This window comes from Plodia interpunctella, chromosome 4 (genome assembly GCF_027563975.2).
Source record: "Plodia interpunctella isolate USDA-ARS_2022_Savannah chromosome 4, ilPloInte3.2, whole genome shotgun sequence".
Taxonomy (NCBI): domain Eukaryota; kingdom Metazoa; phylum Arthropoda; class Insecta; order Lepidoptera; family Pyralidae; genus Plodia; species Plodia interpunctella.
Genome location: NC_071297.1, coordinates 3,201,264 through 3,224,271, shown reverse-complemented (window position 1 = coordinate 3,224,271; position 23,008 = coordinate 3,201,264). Strand labels below are relative to the sequence as shown.

The 23,008-nt window shown below is 35.2% G+C and overlaps 2 protein-coding genes across 12 annotated transcripts in view; one reads left to right on the top strand and one right to left on the bottom strand.

Annotated features, from left to right (window-relative positions):
- Window positions 1–922: 922 nt before the first annotated feature.
- Window positions 923–6,366, top strand: LOC128669423 (zinc finger C3H1 domain-containing protein-like). 5 transcript variants are annotated; one of them, XR_008404639.1, is made up of 8 exons: window positions 923–1,080; window positions 1,198–1,403; window positions 2,253–3,754; window positions 3,844–4,055; window positions 4,139–4,333; window positions 4,509–4,970; window positions 5,265–5,492; window positions 6,119–6,366. XR_008404639.1 is itself a non-coding variant. In XM_053744248.1 (8 exons), exons 2-7 carry the CDS (start codon window positions 1,220–1,222, stop codon window positions 5,145–5,147), a joined length of 2,619 nt encoding a protein of 872 aa, XP_053600223.1. In that variant the 5' UTR covers window positions 923–1,080; window positions 1,198–1,219; the 3' UTR covers window positions 5,148–5,190; window positions 5,265–6,366. The 5 variants fall into 5 exon arrangements, 3 of the variants coding, with proteins under 3 accessions (XP_053600223.1, XP_053600221.1, XP_053600224.1); XR_008404640.1 differs by having other exon boundaries at window positions 5,265–5,497; XM_053744248.1 differs by adding an exon at window positions 5,084–5,190 and having other exon boundaries at window positions 5,265–6,366.
- A 158-nt stretch (window positions 6,367–6,524) lies between these two features.
- Window positions 6,525–23,008, bottom strand: part of Sytbeta (Synaptotagmin beta) — a 44,210-nt gene continuing 27,726 nt past the window's right edge. For 3 of the 7 annotated variants that reach the window (XM_053743902.1, XM_053743904.2, XM_053743905.1), the window contains 7 exons: window positions 16,898–17,041; window positions 12,582–12,814; window positions 11,246–11,478; window positions 10,220–10,427; window positions 9,426–9,652; window positions 8,973–9,118; window positions 6,525–8,345 (listed from right to left, as the gene is read on the bottom strand). In XM_053743902.1, the coding sequence (XP_053599877.1) occupies window positions 8,199–8,345; window positions 8,973–9,118; window positions 9,426–9,652; window positions 10,220–10,427; window positions 11,246–11,478; window positions 12,582–12,814; window positions 16,898–17,041 (1,338 nt within the window). In that variant the 3' untranslated portion in view covers window positions 6,525–8,198. Of the gene's footprint in view, window positions 8,346–8,972; window positions 9,119–9,425; window positions 9,653–10,219; window positions 10,428–11,245; window positions 11,479–12,581; window positions 12,815–16,897; window positions 17,042–18,752; window positions 19,434–21,931; window positions 22,156–23,008 lie in introns of those variants that run through there. The other 4 variants (XM_053743906.1, XM_053743907.2, XM_053743908.2 and 1 more) reach the window with 4 other exon arrangements.

Here is a 23,008-nt window from a genome sequence, read left to right as displayed (position 1 = left end):
ATTATCATAGATTCAGATAGGGCGCTACGGCGGCGGATCCATAAATTAGGTGGTATGTTGGTAGGTATGGTAAGAAAGTGAATAATAACTACTAATAAGCAGTACATTGGTACTGCCTATTATTTTAGTTTTTTAGTATTAGTAGTAGTATAGTATTTAGTGGTTTTAGTAAGTACTCGGAGTACCTAGTAATTCCATGGCAGTACCTATGTTCTCTGACCTTAGCTTACCATCTAAGGATGCAACATTGTTCATTTAAAGCATCGACATTAAAATATCGATGTTTATAAAAAAAGGTAAAATCGATGTCGAAAAAATCGATTTTTATTTACAATATGTCAGTGTTTTTTTTTTTAATTTTAACAGGGTTAATAAGTAATGTCAATTAAATAAGTAGAAAAAGCGTATTGCTGTAAATTTGACTGAATATGTAGTTAGATTGGATTTGATAATCAAGATAAATAAAATCAACATCTCATCATCATTTTTTATATTTACTAGGCGTTTAAAAAAAATGGTTATGTACTTGTTTACGTCTATTAAACAATATCGTACAAATATCATAAAGTTTGTGGCGATGTTTGTGTTTTACGCAAAATGTACTGGACATATTGTTATGAAATTTAGTACTCGGGTGAAATATAACTTAGAATAACACACATGGTACTTTTTATCTTGAAACTCCCACGGGAGCGAAACTAGTACAAGTAGCTAGTACTTAAATAATGCAGTTTCTGGATGATATGCAAACGGAAATACGCAACAAAGGCTATAAATATATAATGCATTCTATTGCAACACTATGTCTTACACAGAGATGGCGTTGCAATAGAACATCGGTCATATAAATGTTTTTTTATTATTCAACATCGATTTTTATGAACGATACTTTGTTGTTTAAAACATCGATGTATCGGTTGCATCTCTGATCTTCTTAAGACGAAAAAGAAAGGACATGGCGCACAAAACGTCAAATTTTATGCGCGTCAGTCAGTCATTGTATTGTAAGCAAAGAAAAAGAAAGGAAGAAGGAGCTTTCGAAAGCGATTTTATCTGGTGAACTGTGATGAGATTTGTTTGGTAACTATAACTTCGATTGATTGTTGCTAAAAGTCACGACTTTTACATAAAGTTGTATCAATTCCAAGAAATGTCACAGAACCTTCATTACCTACATTGAACCATGATTGCTTTTAGATTTTCCTTCATATAAAGAAAGATGGCATGTATTGAGAGTATACCACCTGGAAATCATGAGTCCGAAATGGAGGAAGGAGAAATAGTGGACGAGTTTGAAGACATATCATCAGATGAGGAGTTGCTTTTGCGACAAAGGTTGCATATTTTGGAGACTTACAACAATGTCCTAGAAAAGAAAAAAGCCAAGGACGTCTCTACACCTGGTTAGTTACTACTTAGAATAATATTCTTGGTAATAATTGAAACAATAAGTATGCTTTGTTTTGTGTAAAATGTGAAATAAAAATTTAACTTCTTCAGAGCAAAACCTTTATGTTTGTTTGTTAAATTTACTGTGAATATCATCTCATTTTGTTTTTTGCATTCAGAAAAAAATGATAGTTGCTTTATAAATTATCTTTAAACATTTTTTTGTTCAGAACCCATGATAATGAAAGTTCAATTGGCTGTTTATAAAATAAATAATGTATAGTCTTGTCAAATTTGCAAATAACTAAGTGCAAAATTTTACATTTAAAATTTATTACAAATACTGATAAGTGTAGGATAACATCATCTTATTGATGATGACAATTTTCTAAATCATTATTATTAGTGATCTGTTCACTAATAATATTAAAAAATGTTAAGAATAAGATGTTACCCTATTTTGATATTTTGGTAAATATTTTGAGGTAGCCAGTTATAAGATCATGTTGGAGTAAGTTTTTCAAAGAATTACTGAATATCATTACACTGTACCTATGTATAGTAGTATAGTTGTCTAAAATTCTTAAACAAAATTTGGAATTTATCAATTGGGAAGTATATAATAATGTTTTAGTTACTTCATATTTTTCTGTGATTTATACTATGCTACCAGTTAACTTCTTTTTCCAACTGGATCAAATGTATATTCAGAGCATTATTAAGTATATCTAAATATTAGATGTACCAAAAACGGTATAAACATACAACTCTGGGTAGTTATCTCACAGTTTACTAAAAATATTGTAATATATAAAATTTTACACAATTTTGCACATAGTTATTGTCTTGCACACATATTCCAGGAAAAAAAATTAAAATAGATTCTTTGTCACAAGACTTGTCTGATATCTCTGCATCAGAGTTAGAAGATAATCACACATATCAAAATACAAATGATAAGAGTTTTAAATCACACAAACGCAGGAGAAGAAATGATCTCTTATCATCTAGAAATCCAGGTAAAATTAAAGAAAAGAAAAAGGTACACCGAAGACCAGTAAAAGTTGTGAGTGAATCCAGCGAAGAATCTGATGATGAGTACAGAAACAAGAGAAGAAAATTGGCAGATGCTGTTTTAGTTCACAAAGACAAAAATGATACATCTTCTTTAAGTGCCAGATTGAAAAAAATGCTTTGTGGTCCTAAAATTATTGATCCACCCAAAGATAAAGAGATAGGTAAAAAAGTCAAATTACCTGAAGCTGAAAAAAATTTACCTATTGCATATACTACGCCTATAGGGTCACCTATTTCTGATGAAAGCTCAAATATTAGTAATGACCTAAATAACGCTTTAAAAGTAGATTTAGATAAGCCATCCAATGACTGTGAATTAATAGATCTATGTGAAGATAGCAGTGTAAATAATTGCGGTGAAAATAATGATAACAGCCATGAACTAGTTGATTCTGTTAATAAAGGTGTACAGGGTGATAAAATAAATCAGGATTCTGATGAAGATTTAGAATTACTGAGAAAAAATGCATTAGAAACAAAGTCTACCAAAAATAAAGTTCCAGAAAAAGAAATAACAAATGAAAACGAAACTGAATCAAAAAAATTTATGTTACAAGAAGATGATGACAATTACACTGCAGAACTGAGATTGATTTGTCTTAAATCTGCTTATCTAAAGAAAGCCTTTGAAATTAAACGAAGGCAAAAGTTAAAGAAAAGGCTTTCTCAATCTTCCATTTTACCAGATGATTTTACCATTGAACGGGATATTATATCAAATAAAGTTGATTCGCAAAATAACACTGACATAGAATCTGTAGATATGGAGATAGGTTCTGATGGAGATGATAAGTTTAAGGAATGTGGAAATGATAAAAATTGTGGTACAATTGAAGATGTTGCAATGAACTTAGTTAATAATAATATTGCAAAAGCTAAAGAAGATGAAATTGAAGAAGATGAAGACTTGCTTCGTGCCAAATTGCTGACATCTTTGAGTAAAAACTTACCTAACTTGATGGATACTAGTATTTTAGATGGAATAGAAGAAATAACTGCTCCTGAGCCTATTACAGAGTACAATAAAAATGTTACTCATAATGATAACCCTCAACAAAATATAATTCCTGAAACAAAAAAGTTTATAATTCAGCTTGGAGAGTCAGATTCAGAAGGAGAACACGAAGCTACAAAAAACTTAACAAAAATGCATATGAAGCATCAACACAAAGATTTTCAACAACAGTTAGATTTGTTTTTGAAGAAAACTAGAAAGAAAGTTGAAAACCAGGAAATTACCAGTATTTTAGAACCACCATTGAATCCTCCTGAGAAATTTGTACCAAAGGTATTAAAAAAGTTGTTTTGTTGGATATACCTCCATTATTATTATAATTATTACTAAATGTAAAATCTAATAATCTTTTACACTTTTAGTCGGTGAAGCATTTACCTAAGTCTGAACAAATTGAATACAGGAATTTAGTAAAAAGAATGGCAGAATTGGAAAAGATGAAGCAGGCTAGGCAGGCTGGTTTGAGTTTAGTGAAGTCTGCACAGATAAAGGATACTCTTAAACCTAGAAACGTCACTATGCTTACTAAAATAACAACAAACAGTAATTCAGATGAAAAAATTGCGTTATCCAGGTATGTGTGTTTTTGATTTATTTTATTTGAAATACACAATCAATAAACTATTTCGTATCATTTGATACTGTTTTTTTTTCTAGAAAAAAAATTGCAGAAGAATCAGCAAACATGATTCGGTTAAGAGAAGAGGCAACAAAATTGTCTCAAAAATATAAAATAGTTGCAACAGAATTGAAAAATATCGCGACTGCTATAGCTTTAAATAAAAAACAACAAAAGTCAGCACAGGTGCGGTTATCTAAAATTAGGTCACAACATCAAATGCTGCTGAAAAGGTACACTTTGTATGACTTTAGCCTTTCTGCTACCACCCATTTGCTTTGCCAAATCAGCTTTGATGTGAATTTTATAGTTTCTGTTTTACAGTAGTAAAATCATTAAGATCTGTAGTTTTAAACTACTGTTTAAAACTATAGATCTTAATGATCTTGGTGTTAATATATTTTTCAGTTCTACATATACACATTTCCAAACTAATGGTTTCTTGCCATCTTTAAATCGTTCCACTAACAAAAGTATAGCTACAAATAAACTACAAAAAGAAAATAACCCAAAGAAAGAAGAAATTTTAAATCCTCAAATGTTAAAATCGGTGAAAGTTAGTATTGTGAATGATTTGAATGAAGTCGCCGTTCCAAACCCAAAACTGTCGGTTCAGTTAGACGTAACAAATAATAAGAAAGTTGTCAAAGTTCCAAAGTGTCCAATAGAACATACCAATGAAGGTTTAGTTGATCATGAAATTGAAGGAAGAGAAATTAATATTGAAGCTGACATAACAGTGTGTAATCACCAAGATTTAGACAAAGAGGATGGCAAAAGACATCACGAAACATTAAATAGCGTGGACAGATTGAGGACCAATGATGTGGATGACTATAAATCCCCCCTTCAAGCATTAGAAACGGCAAAGTAAGATCATTAGTTAGCTTCTCATGATCGCACTAGTAACTGGTGCAAGTTAGCTCATTTGAAATTATTTGCTTGGTTTTGGTCATTTTATTAACATTGATGCTTGTCGTTAGGTGTATTCATAGAAAAACAAGGAAATGTGCATGTTTTCATTATTCATTACGTCACTCTCCATGACACGTGGATGGGAATGCGTACGCACATCGTTCTGCTGTGCGATGTAAGTATGCATTGTTGTCTGTCCACCGTCGCTTTGACCATCGTTGGCGTAATATTAAAATTATGTGTTTTCAGCTGGGAGGCGGACCCCAACGCATTCCTCTGCCCATTCGAAGTCGGGGGCAACTGCAAGGACCCCGACTGCAAATACCTCCATCCAAAGACCCCCTCAGTGCAATGACACACAACATAAACACTACACAATCATACACATACACAACACCTACAAATCGACAAAGACTCCTAAACTTTACCATCCCACCACTTCCTCCCTGTAAACCGCGAGTGGATCCACAGCGTTATGTAATGTATATCATACATCTTTTTATTTTCTACTCATAAATACATTGTTAAATTTGTTTGCATAACATGTTTGTTCGAAACCGATTTTATGATGGTGATTACTTATCAATGTAGTATAGTAGGATATACTTATGTTAAGCGAACGATAAATATGGGTTGGTATGTTCAGCCAGTCAAGTTTACTTTATTTTTATTATTACATTGATTGTTTTACACACAATTAAAAATAATATCTATTTGCAATCTATCACGGCTGATTTTAGTGAATCATTAATGTCACTGTTCTTTAGTTTCCATATAGATATATTTTAATGATTTTGTATACATCTTAGTGTACTTACTGAAACTTGCACTGAAACTATTTTTTGTTTAATTTATCACAGTATTTTTTTTGCACAATTTTTTTGTTAATATATGAGGTGATTTGATTTCTAATAAAGAAAATTAAGCATGAGAAGTTACATCAAAATAATCTTAAAAACCTGAAATATTCAAATAAAATATACTTAAATCACCTTATGTAAGAACTTTGCCAGCCAGTTTCAAATAACAAGTTTTTTTAGGATTTTGAAGGTAGTTTAATAGTCTTTTGCTTTTGCGATTTTAACTCGTATGTGCAATTTTAGTTGGCGCTGGTCGTGTCGTGTTGTGTCACCGCAGTCTTCGGCAGTGGTAAGTTGCGACTAAAGTTATTAGTGAGTTAGTAGTGTTATATACATGTGATGACAACGAAGTACACCGGGAATGCAGCTCAACTGTGTGGTACGAAAACATACTTTAAGACAATATATATACGGTTTATATTAAAAATATTGTATACTATGTAAAAAGTTATGATTAGATGAAAATAAATGATGAATGAATAATTGTAAAATACTGTTTTATTGATTACTTACCTATACATAACATACCTACCCATACTTCACTAAGGGGTAAAATTAATGGTAAGAAATAAAATCCTGGGTGGCCTTACAAATAGCTACCCATACTTCACTAAGGGGTAAAATTAATGGTAAGAAATAAAATCTTGAGTGACCTTACAAATAGACATTTTATTTAGACATTGTAAAGAAAATACAAAGTAAAATACTTTTCCTCCACACCAATACATACACTTAGATAAAAATATGTACGTATATTCTGGAATAAAATTCGATAAAATTTATTCATAAAATCCTTGAACAGGGACATCACACCATGTAATGACTAATAGGAAAGTAGGTACATTTATTATCAACATTAACTGTGGGCATATTTTTGGATAGAAATAACATAAATACATACAAAAATTGATTTCTTATCATAAAATTCTATACAATTTCATAAGATTTTTTTGGTGTTCCACAAGCTCCATATATAGTTATTAGTTTTTCAGAGTTCCTCACTTCAAATTACAGAACCTTTCTAATATTTAGCTATCAAATGTTGCCAAAATAAAGTAAATTTATAGAAATAGTTTTTTGGAACATCCATGATTAGAAATCTAATATATATTATAATCTCCATAAATTGATAATATTTATTTCTATAAGTACATACAATAGAACTATCGATTATTGCGTAGTTAGTAAACATTTTCACGACGGAGTATTTGAGTAAAGTCTAGTGTAGGTACATGTATAGCCCACAGTGGAAACTGGAAATGACGATCTTCGACAAGATATTATTATAAAACAGCTCATATTGATAAGACTAAGGTTAAACCTCATCGCACCTGATCAAATAACACATCTCGAGATTGTCTTTTAATTTATTTGAAACTACTTACAATTTGAAAGAAGACAAGTAACACCAACCAACTAAAACATAAGTTAAACTAGTTTATGGTTAATTGTTAGAACAAAGACAACAATTCAACAACTCCGTCAAAACAAATCCATATTTTTATAATCTATATATTTAATAAACAACTTTACCTCACATTTAAGACTTTATTTTAAGACTAGCGATGCAGCAGAGGTACAATATTTAGAATGTATGTATAGTACATCTAGCATAAAGGCGATTATCCTGGTTGATCAGAAATATAGGGGACAGACAAAAAGTGTGATAGATAAATATCTAAATATTTTGCGATAACTTTTATCTAATCTGTGACGTGCTACAGGTGAAGATATCTCAAAATTTTCAATTTTATCTTTATATATCTTTATGACATATACATGTATATTTATAATCATGTAGGCCATATTTAATTTTACGAAAATATTATGTGACCTTTTTTATTAAAATACACTACCTGTTTGTTCTTTTTCGTTACACAAAAAATATTATGAGATTGGTCCGTTAGTTTTACCGAGGAATAGAGTTTGGAAATTTGTCTTTTTCTGGATAAGCAGGTACTTACGTATGTGAAATCGTTGTGAACGTTTCGTAGTAGGAAAATAGGAAAGGTTAGACTCCATTTTTTACGAATAAATGTGATATTCGGGAGAGCGATAAATGAGGGTTACGCTTCTTCGCTCACTAGTTAGGTCCTGTTCACTAAAACATTATAATTATTTCAAAAAACAAACGTACAATTGAAACGTTATTTGCCTTCAACATGAAGCTTACTAAAAAAGGAAGGAGAATAAGTAGAAAAGCGAACCTTGGTCTCCTCCCAGGCTACGGAAGGTGAGAGACATGGACCTTACAGAACCCAAGCGCTCCTAGTGGCGAAATAGCGTTAGCCCTCATTCTGTCGAGATGTTGGCGGTGGCGCGTCTATCTGAGGGTGTGCCACATGGCGACGGCCTTGCGCGTCTCCTGCGCCATCTGCGCCCAGTGCCGGCCTTCCGCCGCCGGCTCGGCCGCGCCCACGCAGCACCACCCCACCACCAGGTTGTTGCTGCCGCCGGTCACTACGCACACCTACGATCATAATAAATGAAATAAAAAAATAAATACATGGCATCTCCTTTCCTCAAAGAGTAGCCTGGAAGATATTGCACCAGCGCTAAGGACTAAGGCCTTGTTCAAAATAGTATCTTGTTTTTGGCGCAATAAATTGTTTACTTAGTAAGTTTTACAGGACACCCCAGGTGTCTATTACGCTGCGGTCCCATTATAGGTGCCCACACCAATGCCTGTTTGCTTACTCAGTGTTGTAAAAAAATGTACTAGGTATTAGTGCTTAGCAAACTTTACCATATACTATGCTATAGATATAGATTTTTGTACCACTACTAACTAGTGACTACAATTTAGGAAAATGGGCCCGACTCACTAACACCACCATCACATTTTATCGATTTCTTTTAATTTATAACGATAGAAAAATTACTAGGTACTTAGCTACCAGATGATTATGCAAGGAAATTAGGATAAATGATTTTATTGGATATTATTATTGTTATTGGATATTATTATTGTTATTGGATATTATTATTGTTATTGGATATTATATAGGATTTTGGGGGCAACAATTTTTTTTACGGCTGTGATGCCTTAAAGCTCAGGTCACTTTGGAAAGTCTGTTATGTGACTACTTTCGGATACCTCGATAGAAGCTTCCTGTAAGTTTCCGGACGGGAGGCTGAAGGAAAGCGCTTCGTTCCACACCGGGTTATTAATCTCTTTCCTGTTAGTCTTCTTCTTCTTCACACGTTTTCCATTTACCAGCAAGTACACTTTTACATATACATCTGGAATATATATTGTAGAATTAGAAGGTATATAGTAAAGGGAATGAGCAGTAAGCATGGGTTGATGAGGTGACAGCAGCTACGCATAGAACACATAAAAATTCCAGAATAGTTTTGACGTTGGAGAATTAATTCTTACATGTAAAACATTGTTTACCTTTATCCGACTTGAGAATATTTTTTACGAGCTATTGAGCGCGGCAAAAAGTAGCTCATGTCTACACCAAAGACATATAGATTGGCTTTTCAGTTTATTCTGACATTAGTAACGGTCATGGGATATCATCGATTAATACATAACCTTTACCTAAAGCATCTTTCCCCTCCTGAGGCGGCAGAAGATTTCTGGCCTTCAACACTACCACCGTCAGCCGCTCGGCCGACGGAAGGTAAGACAGAGACAGCAGCAGTTCCTGCAGCTCCTCCGGGGGCCGTCTCTCTCGAGACAACTCGGCCCACACCTCGGCCCCGCCCGCGACTTCCACTCGCGAAAGCGGGACCTTTGCCGAACCCATCACCTCGTTGCGAGAGAATCTGTAAATAAGATTATAATCTAACTAGATGTTGCCCGGAGCTTCGCTCCTGTGGGAATTACCCACCTCAAACATACAAACTCACAAACGCTTACCTCTTTATAATAATAGTATAGATTTACTGGATCATTCTCAAGTATCATTCTCGGCTGTGAAGCCATGAAAGCCAGGTACGCTAAAACAACCCTTATGGTTTTGAAGATTCGGCTTTGATTTTATGACCGTCCACCTGCCTGACGTCAACTCTCTATAGCTTTCTCAACAGCATTCTTAGCTCTTTCAGCCTGGAATCAACTGTCAAGGCTTTTTATCTCTTCATCGCTTCGTACGACATTCACGGGGTATGGAATCGTCCTATTCCACATGCCGCCTTAACATTTGTATTAAACTAATATTTGTTGCTAGTACTTTGTGATCTAGGGTCCGCATCTTAGACCACAAAGTAGGCAACGCGCTTGTGACACCTCAGATGTTGTAGGCGTCCATAGGCTGCGGTGGCCATTTACCAACAGGTGGGCCGCATGCCTGTTTGCCTGCATGGTAGGTAATATTTTTAAAAAAATCTCACCGATCGTAATCAAACACTTGCAGCAGCAGCGTCTTGTCCCCGAGTTCGTCGTGAGAGACGGGGAACTTGAAGTGCTGATCAAAGAACGGGTTGGCCTCGTTTCTGTGCACGGGGGTCTGTCGGACCCGCGTGTCCACCTCGGGAAGCAGACTCACGCGCACGTACGGGTCGTTGAAGCCCCCCGCTTCGTAGCCTGCGAGGTCGTGGGCTGGAAATAAGAGCAGAAGTTGATCTGAGGGCCATAGCATACTTACTATGAGCCCGCCAAGATGACTTCATTGAGAAGCGAGCTTTATTGTGTCTGCTATAGACATAGGTAAGTTAGTAGTTCACATCAATAAGACGAGAGCTGACAGCAAGCAGTAGTGGTACCTAAATAGCAGTATGTAGATGACATGAGAAAACTCATTAGAATAATTATTCAAATTAAAATTAAAATTCAAAATTCTTTATTCAATTTAGGATGATATACATCACTTATTGACGTCAAAAAAATTACTTAAACTAAGTCTACTGCCGGCTTCCAAAGCGCAAGTGAAAAAGAAGCGGCGCAACAAACTTCACCGCAGCCTTTTCTCCAAGGACGTCAATTAACAAATATAGGTCTTATATATATATTAAAAATTAGGAGGACGAATTTACATCATTATTAAAAATGTCAAAATTTGAATAAATAAATAAAATAAAATATGTATTTCCAATAAAATTATTGAAAATTGTCACACAAAATATATATATAAATAAAAAGCTAAATGTACAAAACGTACGTAATAATGTTATAAATCAACTACATATGTTATGAGGATACTGCACCATGCTTGGGCCAGACATTATTGTCGTTCACATAATCATCAGACTTTTAATATGCCTTTTTACAAAGTACTTCTTTTATATAATTTCTAAATTTTTTGTCCTTTATACCTCTTACACCACTAGAGATCATACCTAATCTATCAAATAAAACATTATTTAGACTTACTACAACCACTTCAGGATATTCAGGATATGCCTTTATAGCTTAGGTACCTTCAATAAGATGTACTTCCAAATCAGATCTATCAAAGTCGTATTTCAAGCGGAGATGGATTCTGCCCAGAGAGGGGCCCGGGCCCTCGAGCTCGATGACGAGCGGGGCCTCTCGCTTCGTGTACAGGTCCGGCTGCAGGGCCCCCAGGGCGCTGATGGCTGCTCCGGCCCCGGGGCTCAAGGGGCCCAGGCCGCTGCTGCTTTCTACCAGGGAGTTGCTGCGGTCTATCCGTCTAAAATTGGATTTAATTGGAATGATTATCATACTTTCATATGTAAGTACTACCTAAAATACTCAAATACTTGTGAGGAAAGATCGATGCATGTTAAATATTAATACATTTTAAAAATTTTGATTAAATTTTGTTTGGGTAGTAACTGTGTAGGTAATCTAGAATCTAGAACAGCACTAGCAAATAGGAAAATATTTGATCAATTTTTCACGAATTGACTGTTCTTGCAAATATAGCAGTAAGAATTTAAAATCCCGTCAAAAACGTTAACTCTCATTGTAATGGAAGAGTAATATGGTTTGTCCTTGCCTCCTATAAATAGCACTCCGGATTCGCATAGACGCGACAAATCGAGTTTGTTCCAATTTTCGCAGGCGCTTGTTGATGAGATTGGTACGACGAAATGTAATATGTGGCTGTACTCTAATATAAATATTGATAGTATTTAGAGTTTTAAATATAGATGTTTAAAATGGCCCAAATCTTAATTGGCCAATAAGTACAAAAAAATGCCTGATAACGGAATAAAACAGAGTAGGTACTTAAGTAGGTACCTAATTATGTAAACTAGGTAAGTAGGTAACTGTAAGAATTTGCAGTATTATTTACATTATTTAGATTTATTAGGTAAATAAATACAAATGGTAAATCTATATTCACGTAAGTATATTCAAATAGGAAATCTAGCAACATAGCTAGTACCGTTGAGGATTAGATAAGATTTCTTTAGGGAAATAGGGAAAGTGCCTCTAGAAGATAAAGGATATATGGACATCTGACGCATAATTGTATCACGTTGAGAAATAGGTACATATATCTTACTGAACACCTAACAGATCTCTCCAAACACAAGTTCTTTTGTGAACCTAAATGGAGTTCCCAATTACATATAGAAATTTGAAACAAAAGTTACTGAATATTATATTTATTATTATTATTTATAACACCTGTTCAGAATATCTATTCTACATACTAAGTTACTAGATAAGCAGGTACTGAAATAAATAAAAAATAATTAATCAAATAAAAAGGTGGACTACCAGAAGAGCAGCGAATAGAAAGAGACGAGATGCAAACATATCTTATGAGAAGAGGAGTGTTACCTTGGCGGCATCAGAAGAGGGGACAGGCATCTCGGCGGCAGATGTCTAGGGCTGGTAGGCGCGGGCGAGTCTGCCAACGAAGCCAAAGAGCCATGGGCTAGTGGGGCAGCCCTGACGTCCAGGGACGCAGCACGGAGCGGTGATGGCGAGCGGGGGATCCCAGTCGCGCCAGCTTCGAGTGTGCGACCGTCTGGTGCGAAGGTTCTGATAGCCGGGGACGAACCGCGGTGACTCTGTTGACGTTAATAGATAAAGTTTTCTGACTATTTTGGAAACCAATTCGCTGATCTAGGCGTGAGTTTAAAACTAAAGTTGGAAACGAAAACGCCCTGAGAAACATTGCGCTAGTTGAAACTTTTAGCTGAACAAACAGCTAAAAGTTAAATTAACGTAAGTACACTGACTGAAGTATTCGCAGAAAAATATTACATTGGAGTTTGTCGCCTCGCTTGTGCATTTTTTAAATAATTTTATGTTTTTGTGTATTGTCTTATAATTTTGGATTATGAGGATGCAATAGTTTATTTACTTCTAGTCAACCGCAACATATTCGTATGAACTTAATGTTATTGCCATACAATTTAGTCTTCATACGGTTGGTAACGTAGGTAGGTACCTACATGCTTATTACCTAATAAAACAAATGTAAGCTGTAAACCGCTACATTGTATTACAAAAAGCTGTATAAAGTGTTCACGTGGCCACATTAATTAGAACACAAGTTTATTTGTTAGACAAAATAAAAAAAAAACTTTAACCGACTTTCAATATTCATTTAATTACAACTTTTGAACGGCTGAACCAATTTTGATCAAACATATCTAAGAGCCACAGCATAAAAAATAGCTATCAAATAAATAAAAAAAACCGCATCTAAATCGGTTCACCTGTTGATGAGCTACGGAGCCACATAACAGACAAACTTATAACACCCTCCTTTTTGCGTCGGGGGGTTAAAAATAACTTTTATTGCCAAAATGTGAAACACTACAACACAATACAGACAAAAACATAAGTTTTCATAGTCGTGTATTCCTCATGGCTGAGGCTCGAGGTCATTACGTGGAATGAAACATACACAATGACTTTCTTGGCACTATTAATGGAGTGGTTTGCCGTTGCCTTCTCCATTTCACACGCACAAGTTGATAAGCAGAGTGCACGTTTCCTCACGATGTTTCCTTCACCGAAAGCAAGTGTGGGCGATGAAAACTACTACATACGAGTCAGATTGGTATAAAAACTCGTGCGGCACCAATAGGATTCGAACCTGGACCTTTCTATTTGAAACAAGATAATTAAAATAGTGAGATAAACAAGAAATATACATTTAAACAACTATTCACGTAAAAACAGCGTTGTCACTAATGATGAGCTGTAGGTTCATTTTGGCAAATAGACCCATACAGCATATTATGCTTTAGCCACCAGAGCCACTATAAATAATATAACAAATTCGCAATATCTGTAAAAGGTGACTAAGTTATAAGCACTAATTGTAATTACCTATAATTTAAAATCTGAATATTATTATGAATATGAATACCACGCTAGTTTTCAATAGGCCTACAAATTTAATGTGAGACATAATTTATTTCAGTACCTAGCCTACGTCGCAATACCGACATAATTTATATGCTAAACTAAATGGACTACATAAATTCAACTTACTAATTTATATAAGTATAAGGAGTTTCTTATCGACCTGGGAACAGCTTTACGTGACTTAAAAGCATGGCTGTGTATAGTTGTAAGAATTCTAAAGTGGATTCTAATGTCAGATTCTGATTAATGACACGACAAAATTGAAAATAGTGGCATTATTCGTGCTGTGAATACGCTTCTATTCGCAGTACAAAGAATGGAGCATTGTACTCGTATTGTACTTGTTGTTGCCTACAAATGAATCAATAAAAAACAAAAATAATAATAATCAGCGCGAGTTCAAGGTGTGGGAAGGAATTCAAAACTTTTTTTTACTAAAGCTATTTAGTAACTTGTTGTCTGAAATAAAGGAATAAAATATAACAATTTAATGATTATCTAATAAGTACGATAGCTTTTATCTAAGTACCTACTTATCTAACCACCAACAAATTGGCGTGAAATATTAACAAGCCCGAAAGTGGCCATGCTGACTTTCATAATAGGTATTATGGGCAAATCTTTCCATGCAAAGAAACTTTAGCCCAAAAGTAGGATCGTGAATTATCTAAAAACGTACAGCCTTTACCGATGTTTGACGTGCTATAAATTAGGTATGCATTGATTTTTGCATGAACCCCCCAACTGCTCTAATAATTTTGACGGGTAGCTATTAAAAAGTCTATCGCTTTCAGTATTAACTAGAGTGGAACATAACCTGGTATATCACATAGGGTACTTTTTATCCCGAAATTCCCACGGGTGAGAATGGTGTGTTCAACCACAGATGAAGTAGTACTTATCTATTAAACATAAACTTGATTTGGAGCGTGTACGCAACAGATTTCTATATAGAGAATCAACGTAAGATATGTATGTGTAGATAGGGCCAAGTTCGGCGAATATAGTTTTTAGGTTTCCGTTCAAAAGTAAAAAAAATGGAACTCTTGTAAAATCACTTGACCTTCACGAATACATCTGAAACTACTGAAGTAATTGATTTTAAATTACAAACAACAAATTATTTTTTTATTTGCGGAGTTAAATTAGAATATTAAAAAAAGCATCGCAACATATATCGTATCTTTAAATGTATGTAATGTTCCTTATCCGAACTTGGCATAAGCATAGCCGCACTTCGGACATGTTGTTTTTGACTTGTCGCCGTGGGGAGGAACCCTTTGATGCCAGCAAAGTTAATTTAGGCCATTTACGTTCTAATCTGTAACTTTGCAAACTGCATACGGAATGAGGATGTGAGGACTTTATCTTGTGTGGGCTCTCATGATTAATGGAACATAAGGCAGGACTCACACTTAGTGATTGCAAGGGGGCTTGCCATAAATCCGTGTCAGTATATTATAACTGTTCTATTTGGCACCTATTAAAAATTAAAACTATTGATACATAATACACGGAAAATATAGAACTGAGAATTGATTTAAACTTAATACAAGTTAAGACACTTTATACAACAATGATGTATACGCTTTAGAGCCAGCGATACACAATTAAATAAATTCATTACTTTAAAAAACCCGAGCATTTTGACTTTGCCGTAGTCGAGTAAAGCGCAATAAATTGTACAAATGACATCGTAGATGGAAAGAGTAACAAGAGCAGATGGGGTACGTCATTATACCCTCAAGGGAAATTCCGAAGGTAAAGAGAAAAACGGGGTTAATATAATTGGTTTTTCGTGTATGAAAATAATTAAACCAGTGAATTTTGGATGATCGATTTCTCTGAATTCGGGTTTCGTATGTTTTTATATATAGGTATTATTATTACTAATAATAATAATAATAATATAAGTTTTTATTCAGACTTCACAATCCATTTTGTTAGTATTCCATTTGAACTTAACCTAATGTTAGTAAAAATAATTGTTATAAATAATAAATAACATTGATCACTGTTGTACTATCCCATGTGAGACAGCACAACAGCGATTAACATACGTGCAGTCCAGTCTGCTGGCCACCATCATTAGGATGCTGTTGGGGCTGGCCCGCACCCTCCGTACCAGGGATGCACACCTTTTACGCATCGTTGCATAAAAACAGTCAACCCGAGCTTCCGTGAACATCCCTGAAGCACTACAGAATTTAGGCAACCCCATCAGCACCCTAAACGCGTTGTTAAACTGGACTCGTAGGGCATTGTAGGTTTTCTTAGTATACGCAGCCCAGAGGCTGCATGTATAAAAAGACGTGCAATATGCTCGAAAGAGTGAAATTTTCACTTCCTTCGAGCACCGTGCAAATCTACGGGCTATCATGTTTGCCCTTGTCGACAATGCCCTACGCTCCCTTTCGATATCCACATCGTCTTTGAGGTCAGAGGCAAGAATGTGCCCCAGATATTTTACTTTGTAAACTCGAATACCCATAAAAGAATTTGTAAACCCAGATATTTTACTAAGTATTATTATTTTTCAATTTCAATTTTTAATGCATAATATTTTTTTTTCCTTTCGCCGATGAAATTTCATTATTATTGCTGCTGAGCAAAACAAGTTTACAAAGTGTCGGTGGTCAAAGATAAATTTGTCAAATATGAACGTTTTGGCTTCGAAATGTATGTCGTAACGAATTCACAATTTAATCAAATAGAAATTTATCTCTACTATATTATAGATCTAGGTTGTAGGAGTGATAGTGTCTACTCACAGTAGCTCTGGACGTGCCGCTGTCCAAGCTACTTTGAGAGGATATGGAGGGCGTGCGAGTTAGTCGGGCGTGCGGCAGCGAGCTGGCAGTGCGGACTTCACTCAAAGGCTGGACGCGACACTGCTCCTTGGAGATCAGCATCTCCTGCAAAAGGAAAAGAAAATGTTAGTTTGTTTATGGCGTGTCTCCATCTATAACCTCCCATAGTCTTTTTCTGGCTTATTTTTTGCCATCACACCGGCCTTCGCGGCGTTAAAGCCGCAAATATAATAAGGATCATCCGGGGATGAGGGTTTAAGTTTGTTTTTAATCGGCTTTATCTGATTTGACCTTGAATCACGGCACATAGTAGATACAGTAAATCATAAAACTTTAAATTATTTGGGTCACACTATAAACATTTGTTACCTAATGAAAACAATTTTATTATGAACAAGCGGCCCGTCCCGGCATCGCTTGGGTAAAACCATAAATGTAGTTGCCTATGTTACTCCTGAAAGTTTCGTCTATCTCTGTGCCAAATTTCATCAAAATCGGTCAAATAGTTTTTGAGTTCTATCATTACAAAAAGAAATACAAATCGTTTCTCTTTTTAATATTAGTATGGATTAATGCATGGCGTGTTTCAATGTGAATACAAAATAAAAGCTTTTATTACCTACAAAGATTAAAGATGTGTTGGCATCTATAAGCTAGGGACTTCCAATGAGGTGAGTGACTTAGGCAACTGTTGTTTAGGTAGACTAATACAAAGACAGCATCAACCGCCGCAAAGTGGTTAGAGTTTAATCTAAAGTTTAAAATTAATCGGCCGTTGATGTGCGAGCGGCCGAGCCGGCAAGTTTGATGAAACCATTACTCCCAAATGGTCCACGCGTTTGCTGTTAGCCTGTTATGGCCAATGTGAAATATGTAGAACCGTCGAAATAACCTGATTACATCTCTTCACCAAAATGTTCATTGCTGTGATAACATTAATAATATATACTTTAGCTTTGTTTGTGGAAATCCCTATATAATTAACTATATTCTTTACAGCACTCTATTGTATTGAAAATCTCTCTCTCCTATATCTCTCTTGTTCTATGACGTATGTGTCCTTTTTTCTCCTGTCTCCCTCCTCAATCACAAAACATACGTCTATGTAGTCATAAAGACCGTTGAAAAATTCAAGTCAACGTCTTGATACACACACAAGGATATTAATATTTCATCGGAAAGTACTGACTCTCAAAATGTGAGCAACAGTCAACAGCTGATAAACATACCCAGAACCATTGCAAATACGCTCCTATTACCGAAACACAGCGATCCATGTAGGGTAACTTCACGTGCAGTCGACTGTACAAGGTTGATAGTGCTCCGAACACTATGTGTCAATTTTCACTGTTCCACAGCCCTTTACGCAAAATCAATACTTGGATATCGGGTTATAGTTATTCATATCGTATCATGGATAGATAGATTTAGTAAGTAGTTTTCCTTGAAATCACGCTTCCTAAAATCTGTTTAGCAAGGAATTTGACAAATAGTCCCACACGCCAAATATAACGAGAGATAATGTATAAGTAAATTAATAGTTTATTTTAAATAGGATTGAGGTGTTATTTTAGTTATTCATTTTACAAGCTTTTACTTAGTTTCACATGTTCCGATACTTGTCTGTCTGTAAACAAAACTTGCAAAACAGTTGAAAAAACAGAGTTGAAATTTCCAACATCGCTTTAGCTTCCATGTATTCCCATTATATTGTAATAATTTAAACAAATCTCAAAATCTCGATTGTCTTTAATGATCTGCTGGTCATATATGCTTACAATCCAAAATCCAATAATATTAAACATAATATACATACACTAGGGCTGCTATGAGACTTGTCATCTCCGAAGCTATCCGTAGAGTTGTGACTCTGGCCGCTAGAGGCGCTGGACGTCCGCTCCCTGGCCGCCCTGGCCCAGGACTCCAGCCTCTTCTGTGCGGCCCACACCCCCGGGGGTCCCAAACCACTCATTTTAACTCACTGTACCACCATCTCACAACCACACATTAGGCCGAGTTCTGAAGATTTTTAAAGTTAAGTCCGATATCGTTGTATTACTTGCGCTCGACTAGGAAATCATTATGGTTCTGTGAATTTGTTAGTTACGTTTATTTTCTTATTGCTATGTAATTTTATTTTATGAATCATACATATATAATGAAAATAAAAAAATAATGTCCCTAATAGAATGGAAAATAGGGATGCCATTAGATAACGGACTAGAAATGTGAAACGATGGAGATAATCACGACCCTTTTCTTCCTTTTTAAAATTTCAGAAGGGTTTTCGTCTAAGCGCCTGGTGTATTGATAAGATGTAATACTTATTCATAGATTTATAAATATGGCTAGAAACCGCATCTTCATAAACACTTTAGAACCGGGTCAGAGATAATGAACATCGTGTAACTGAGAAAAATCATAATTGAGAATGTAATTCGTATTGCATATGCGAACTAGATTGAAGCCTGAAAAGTTAGCGCAAGCTTATCATACAAAAAAAATTAGGCACATTTGATCGCTCGGCATGCGGTATCTAGCCTCATATATCTATGATAGTACCTATATGTACCTATTGAAAAAATAACGAGCTTCTACGGGTCCGTAAAAGTTATGTTAGAAGATAGGTATAAGTTAAAGCTAACATAAAAGCAATGACCGCAAAAGGCAGACAAAGTCATCGATAAAATTTTAAGGTTCTCGGGTTTTTTTACTATGCTAATGAAAGGGCAATGGCCAAGAGCTGCACGTAAAATCGCAATTTGTGAGACAGGCGAAATAGACAATGTTAATGTTGAGCAGACATGTTTCATTTATGAAAGAGTTACACAAACATTTGTCATTGAAAACATTCTGATTGATGAGCTGAACAGATATCTCTTGAGTGGGCGAGTGAAATCGACTCACATCAGGTTCTCAGAGCGTTTCGACCGCTGCGGCCTCGCAGTAATTACAATTTTTCAAATTATAACAAAGACAAGAGTATTAGTTTACTATCTCGCTTTAAAATAATTAATCTGCAATGTGTAATGTCAATTTTATGAATGATTGATTTTGGAAATGATTCCTTCCACAAGAAAATTTACGGAGTCAACCACCCATCAATGCAACTAATTGTAAGTTTTTAGGACACGACAGTTGCAAAATATCTATGCACTGTAATTAAAAACTAAGTACATGCGATTTGGATTCCGAAACCTTATCTCTTTTGGGGACAGGGCAGGAATTTAATGAACTTATGGAGTCACTGATTAATTTTAAAAATGGCACAGGATTTCTCATCTTTTTAAGACTGTTGGAAATGTAAGGTGCTTCACCGAAGATGACGTTCATAAATATTTGATTGATCAACGTAATGACATGTCAAATGCTGTAAATCTACAGCGCGACCATTGCCGTATCGAGAACATAATCCAATGAGTATGTGGGGTAATGCGGATCATTAGTTTACAATCCTAGCTAAATTCACCAATTTAAATATCCACTATAGCTCATCGCGGTCAGAAGAGCCACTTCCCTTCAGCTGCCCGCACTAGGTCGCAGACGGGACACGGCCTGCGTGGGCGCCGTTGTACTACGATAGACGGGGCGTGGGTGTCTGTTTACTCATACCTACAGCTTTAAAGCCTTGGATTTTTTATTTACACTCACGTGACATAAAAGGAAGTAGGCGTTTGTTTTTCTTACGTTGTCATTGTTGAGTTCATTATTTCTCCGTAGAGTATTGTCCAATTATTTTACTTTGACATTACTAAATAGAAACACAAAATATAACCTAAGATAACATTGACCACCCAATGAATACTATTTACGGAAGTGAATATTTATAGCTATACTAATATGACCAATCTATCATTTGCGAGCTTTGATGCGACGTCAAAGAAAGATTGGTCAAATAATGCCGAAATACCTTTTGATAAAATCGACTCTATTTCACACCGTGCGTGTAACTGTGACGTCACAAACGGAACAAAATCGGAACTCAAATAATTGAACAGTGGAGAAATGACAAGCACCACGTTGGGCGACAAAAATAAGTCATGGTCGATATATTTCTCGCTTATTTGAAGTACTTTGTTTTCAGTTTCAACACTGGGTGCATTATAATTTTAATATAGCTTTCATTATACCTTCTTGTATAACTTAGATAATATTTATTATCTTTACCCAAAATTTTGCTTTGACTCCTCGCGTTTTATCTTCTATTTGTATATCAAAAGTGGAAGCAAATAAAATTAAAAAACTGACTTTGTCACGCTACGAGCCTGCGAAACGAACACTTAGAACGTCATAAATCTAATTACTCACTGACAGAATTTTAATTACGCGCTACTCTAAATCCAAGCACTCTCGGAGAAGTCTCTTTCGTGAGCTATAATAAGCAACCGTGTTTTATATAAAATTAAAGGCATAAATTATACTAAGGTACGTGGCCAGTGTGATGAGACCCCTAAATATTGAGCCACAAATGTGTTGTTAAAAGAGAAGATAAAGTGTCAGAGCTCAAGATTAAGTGGATTAGTACCTAGTATATACACAACAGGACGGGAGTTGTGCTCGGGATTATGGGCTAACTGTTGCGCTGAGAGTATTCCCCAGGGATAGATTATCTCTGCGAGATTGCGTATTTATTAAAATTTTCGCACAGCCCGTCGTGTTGTGATTCCATTAGAGGCTACTTTAGTAATGCTGAGGACTTCGTTACCAGTTATGAATTTGTTAAAATTAAACCCTTCAACATTCATACTTAATTAGGAAAATTCATTACAATATTGCATTGCATTATAATTTTTTACTCCTTTTAGACACATTTACTTGAGTGAAAGCACGCTATAAACAATCGCTCTGATTACTTACAGATGTATTAAAATCGTGTGAAATGTAATCAACAATAAATAAATATTATCGTTTTTATCGACAACATCAGCAATAAAATTATTACGTATGTTAATTAAAAGCTATTTAATACTTAATAATACAATTAAATGCTATCACTTAATATATATGTGATCCTTATAGAAAAATAATTTGGGCACTAATTGGAAGAGGGTGTGAGACACAGATAGAGATCACGTACTATAGTTGTGGTTTTGTTTCTTTTTAGTTATCACTAGGGCCGTGCCGAGGAGCGGTCGGCGCGGCTGAAAGCTCGCGCACACTGCCGCCGCCCGGGTTTCAGTATTGCCAACATAACACGAGCATCACCCAACTGTATTTCACTCTAACAGATTGGACTCAGCTCAGCTGTGTAATGGAGAGACGGCGCGCTACGTTGACTAATTGCTGGTCGTTAGTCGGATAATGATTGAGCGAGATAATGCAATCCGCTTGGACGCATATGCGACGCGTTAAGTGAATTAATAGGCAATACGAGTACTTTCATATTAACTTTAGGTCATTTATATTTATATATATTTGTAAAGTCATTTTAAATATTGTTAATTGAACTTAAAATTAAAAATATTTCTAATTTTAAATATTAATAATATTCATATTACTGAACTTGAATATCTGGTTCCACGTTGGGCACCCATTATTAAAATTAACATTTTATGTATAATATTTTTTGAAAGAAGTACAAAGTCAGTATATTTATACTGAGATTTGTAATTTTCAACATAATGTCCACTGCTTAACGGAGCAACGGTCTTTGTAGTCCCTAGATAATAGGTTAATTTCCAAATAGTTAAATACCTCATTTACAAGAGCAAAAAAAAGAATTGTCTAAGTATATCTAAGTTGAATATTCGGTACTAAAAGTAATAAATGCGCCTATTATTATATTAAAGATAATGCGATGTCCAGTGAGCTAGTGCCATCTAGCGTTTGTCTGTCACGAATCGATATCGGCAACGCGCTGTGTTATATGCTAATAATTCATCAATTAAATATACTCTCTAGATTCTAAACGGCCTTTATTACCTATATTCCTAATAAATAAATTGAAGTTCTCTTTAAATAAGGAGTGTTAAAATACTGGCAACACAACGAGCGACGGCGCATTTTCGTCGAGTCACTTTCTCCAGGCGTGAGCAACAGGTAAGGAAGGTCAGGGGGTGTCTTGGGAACTAC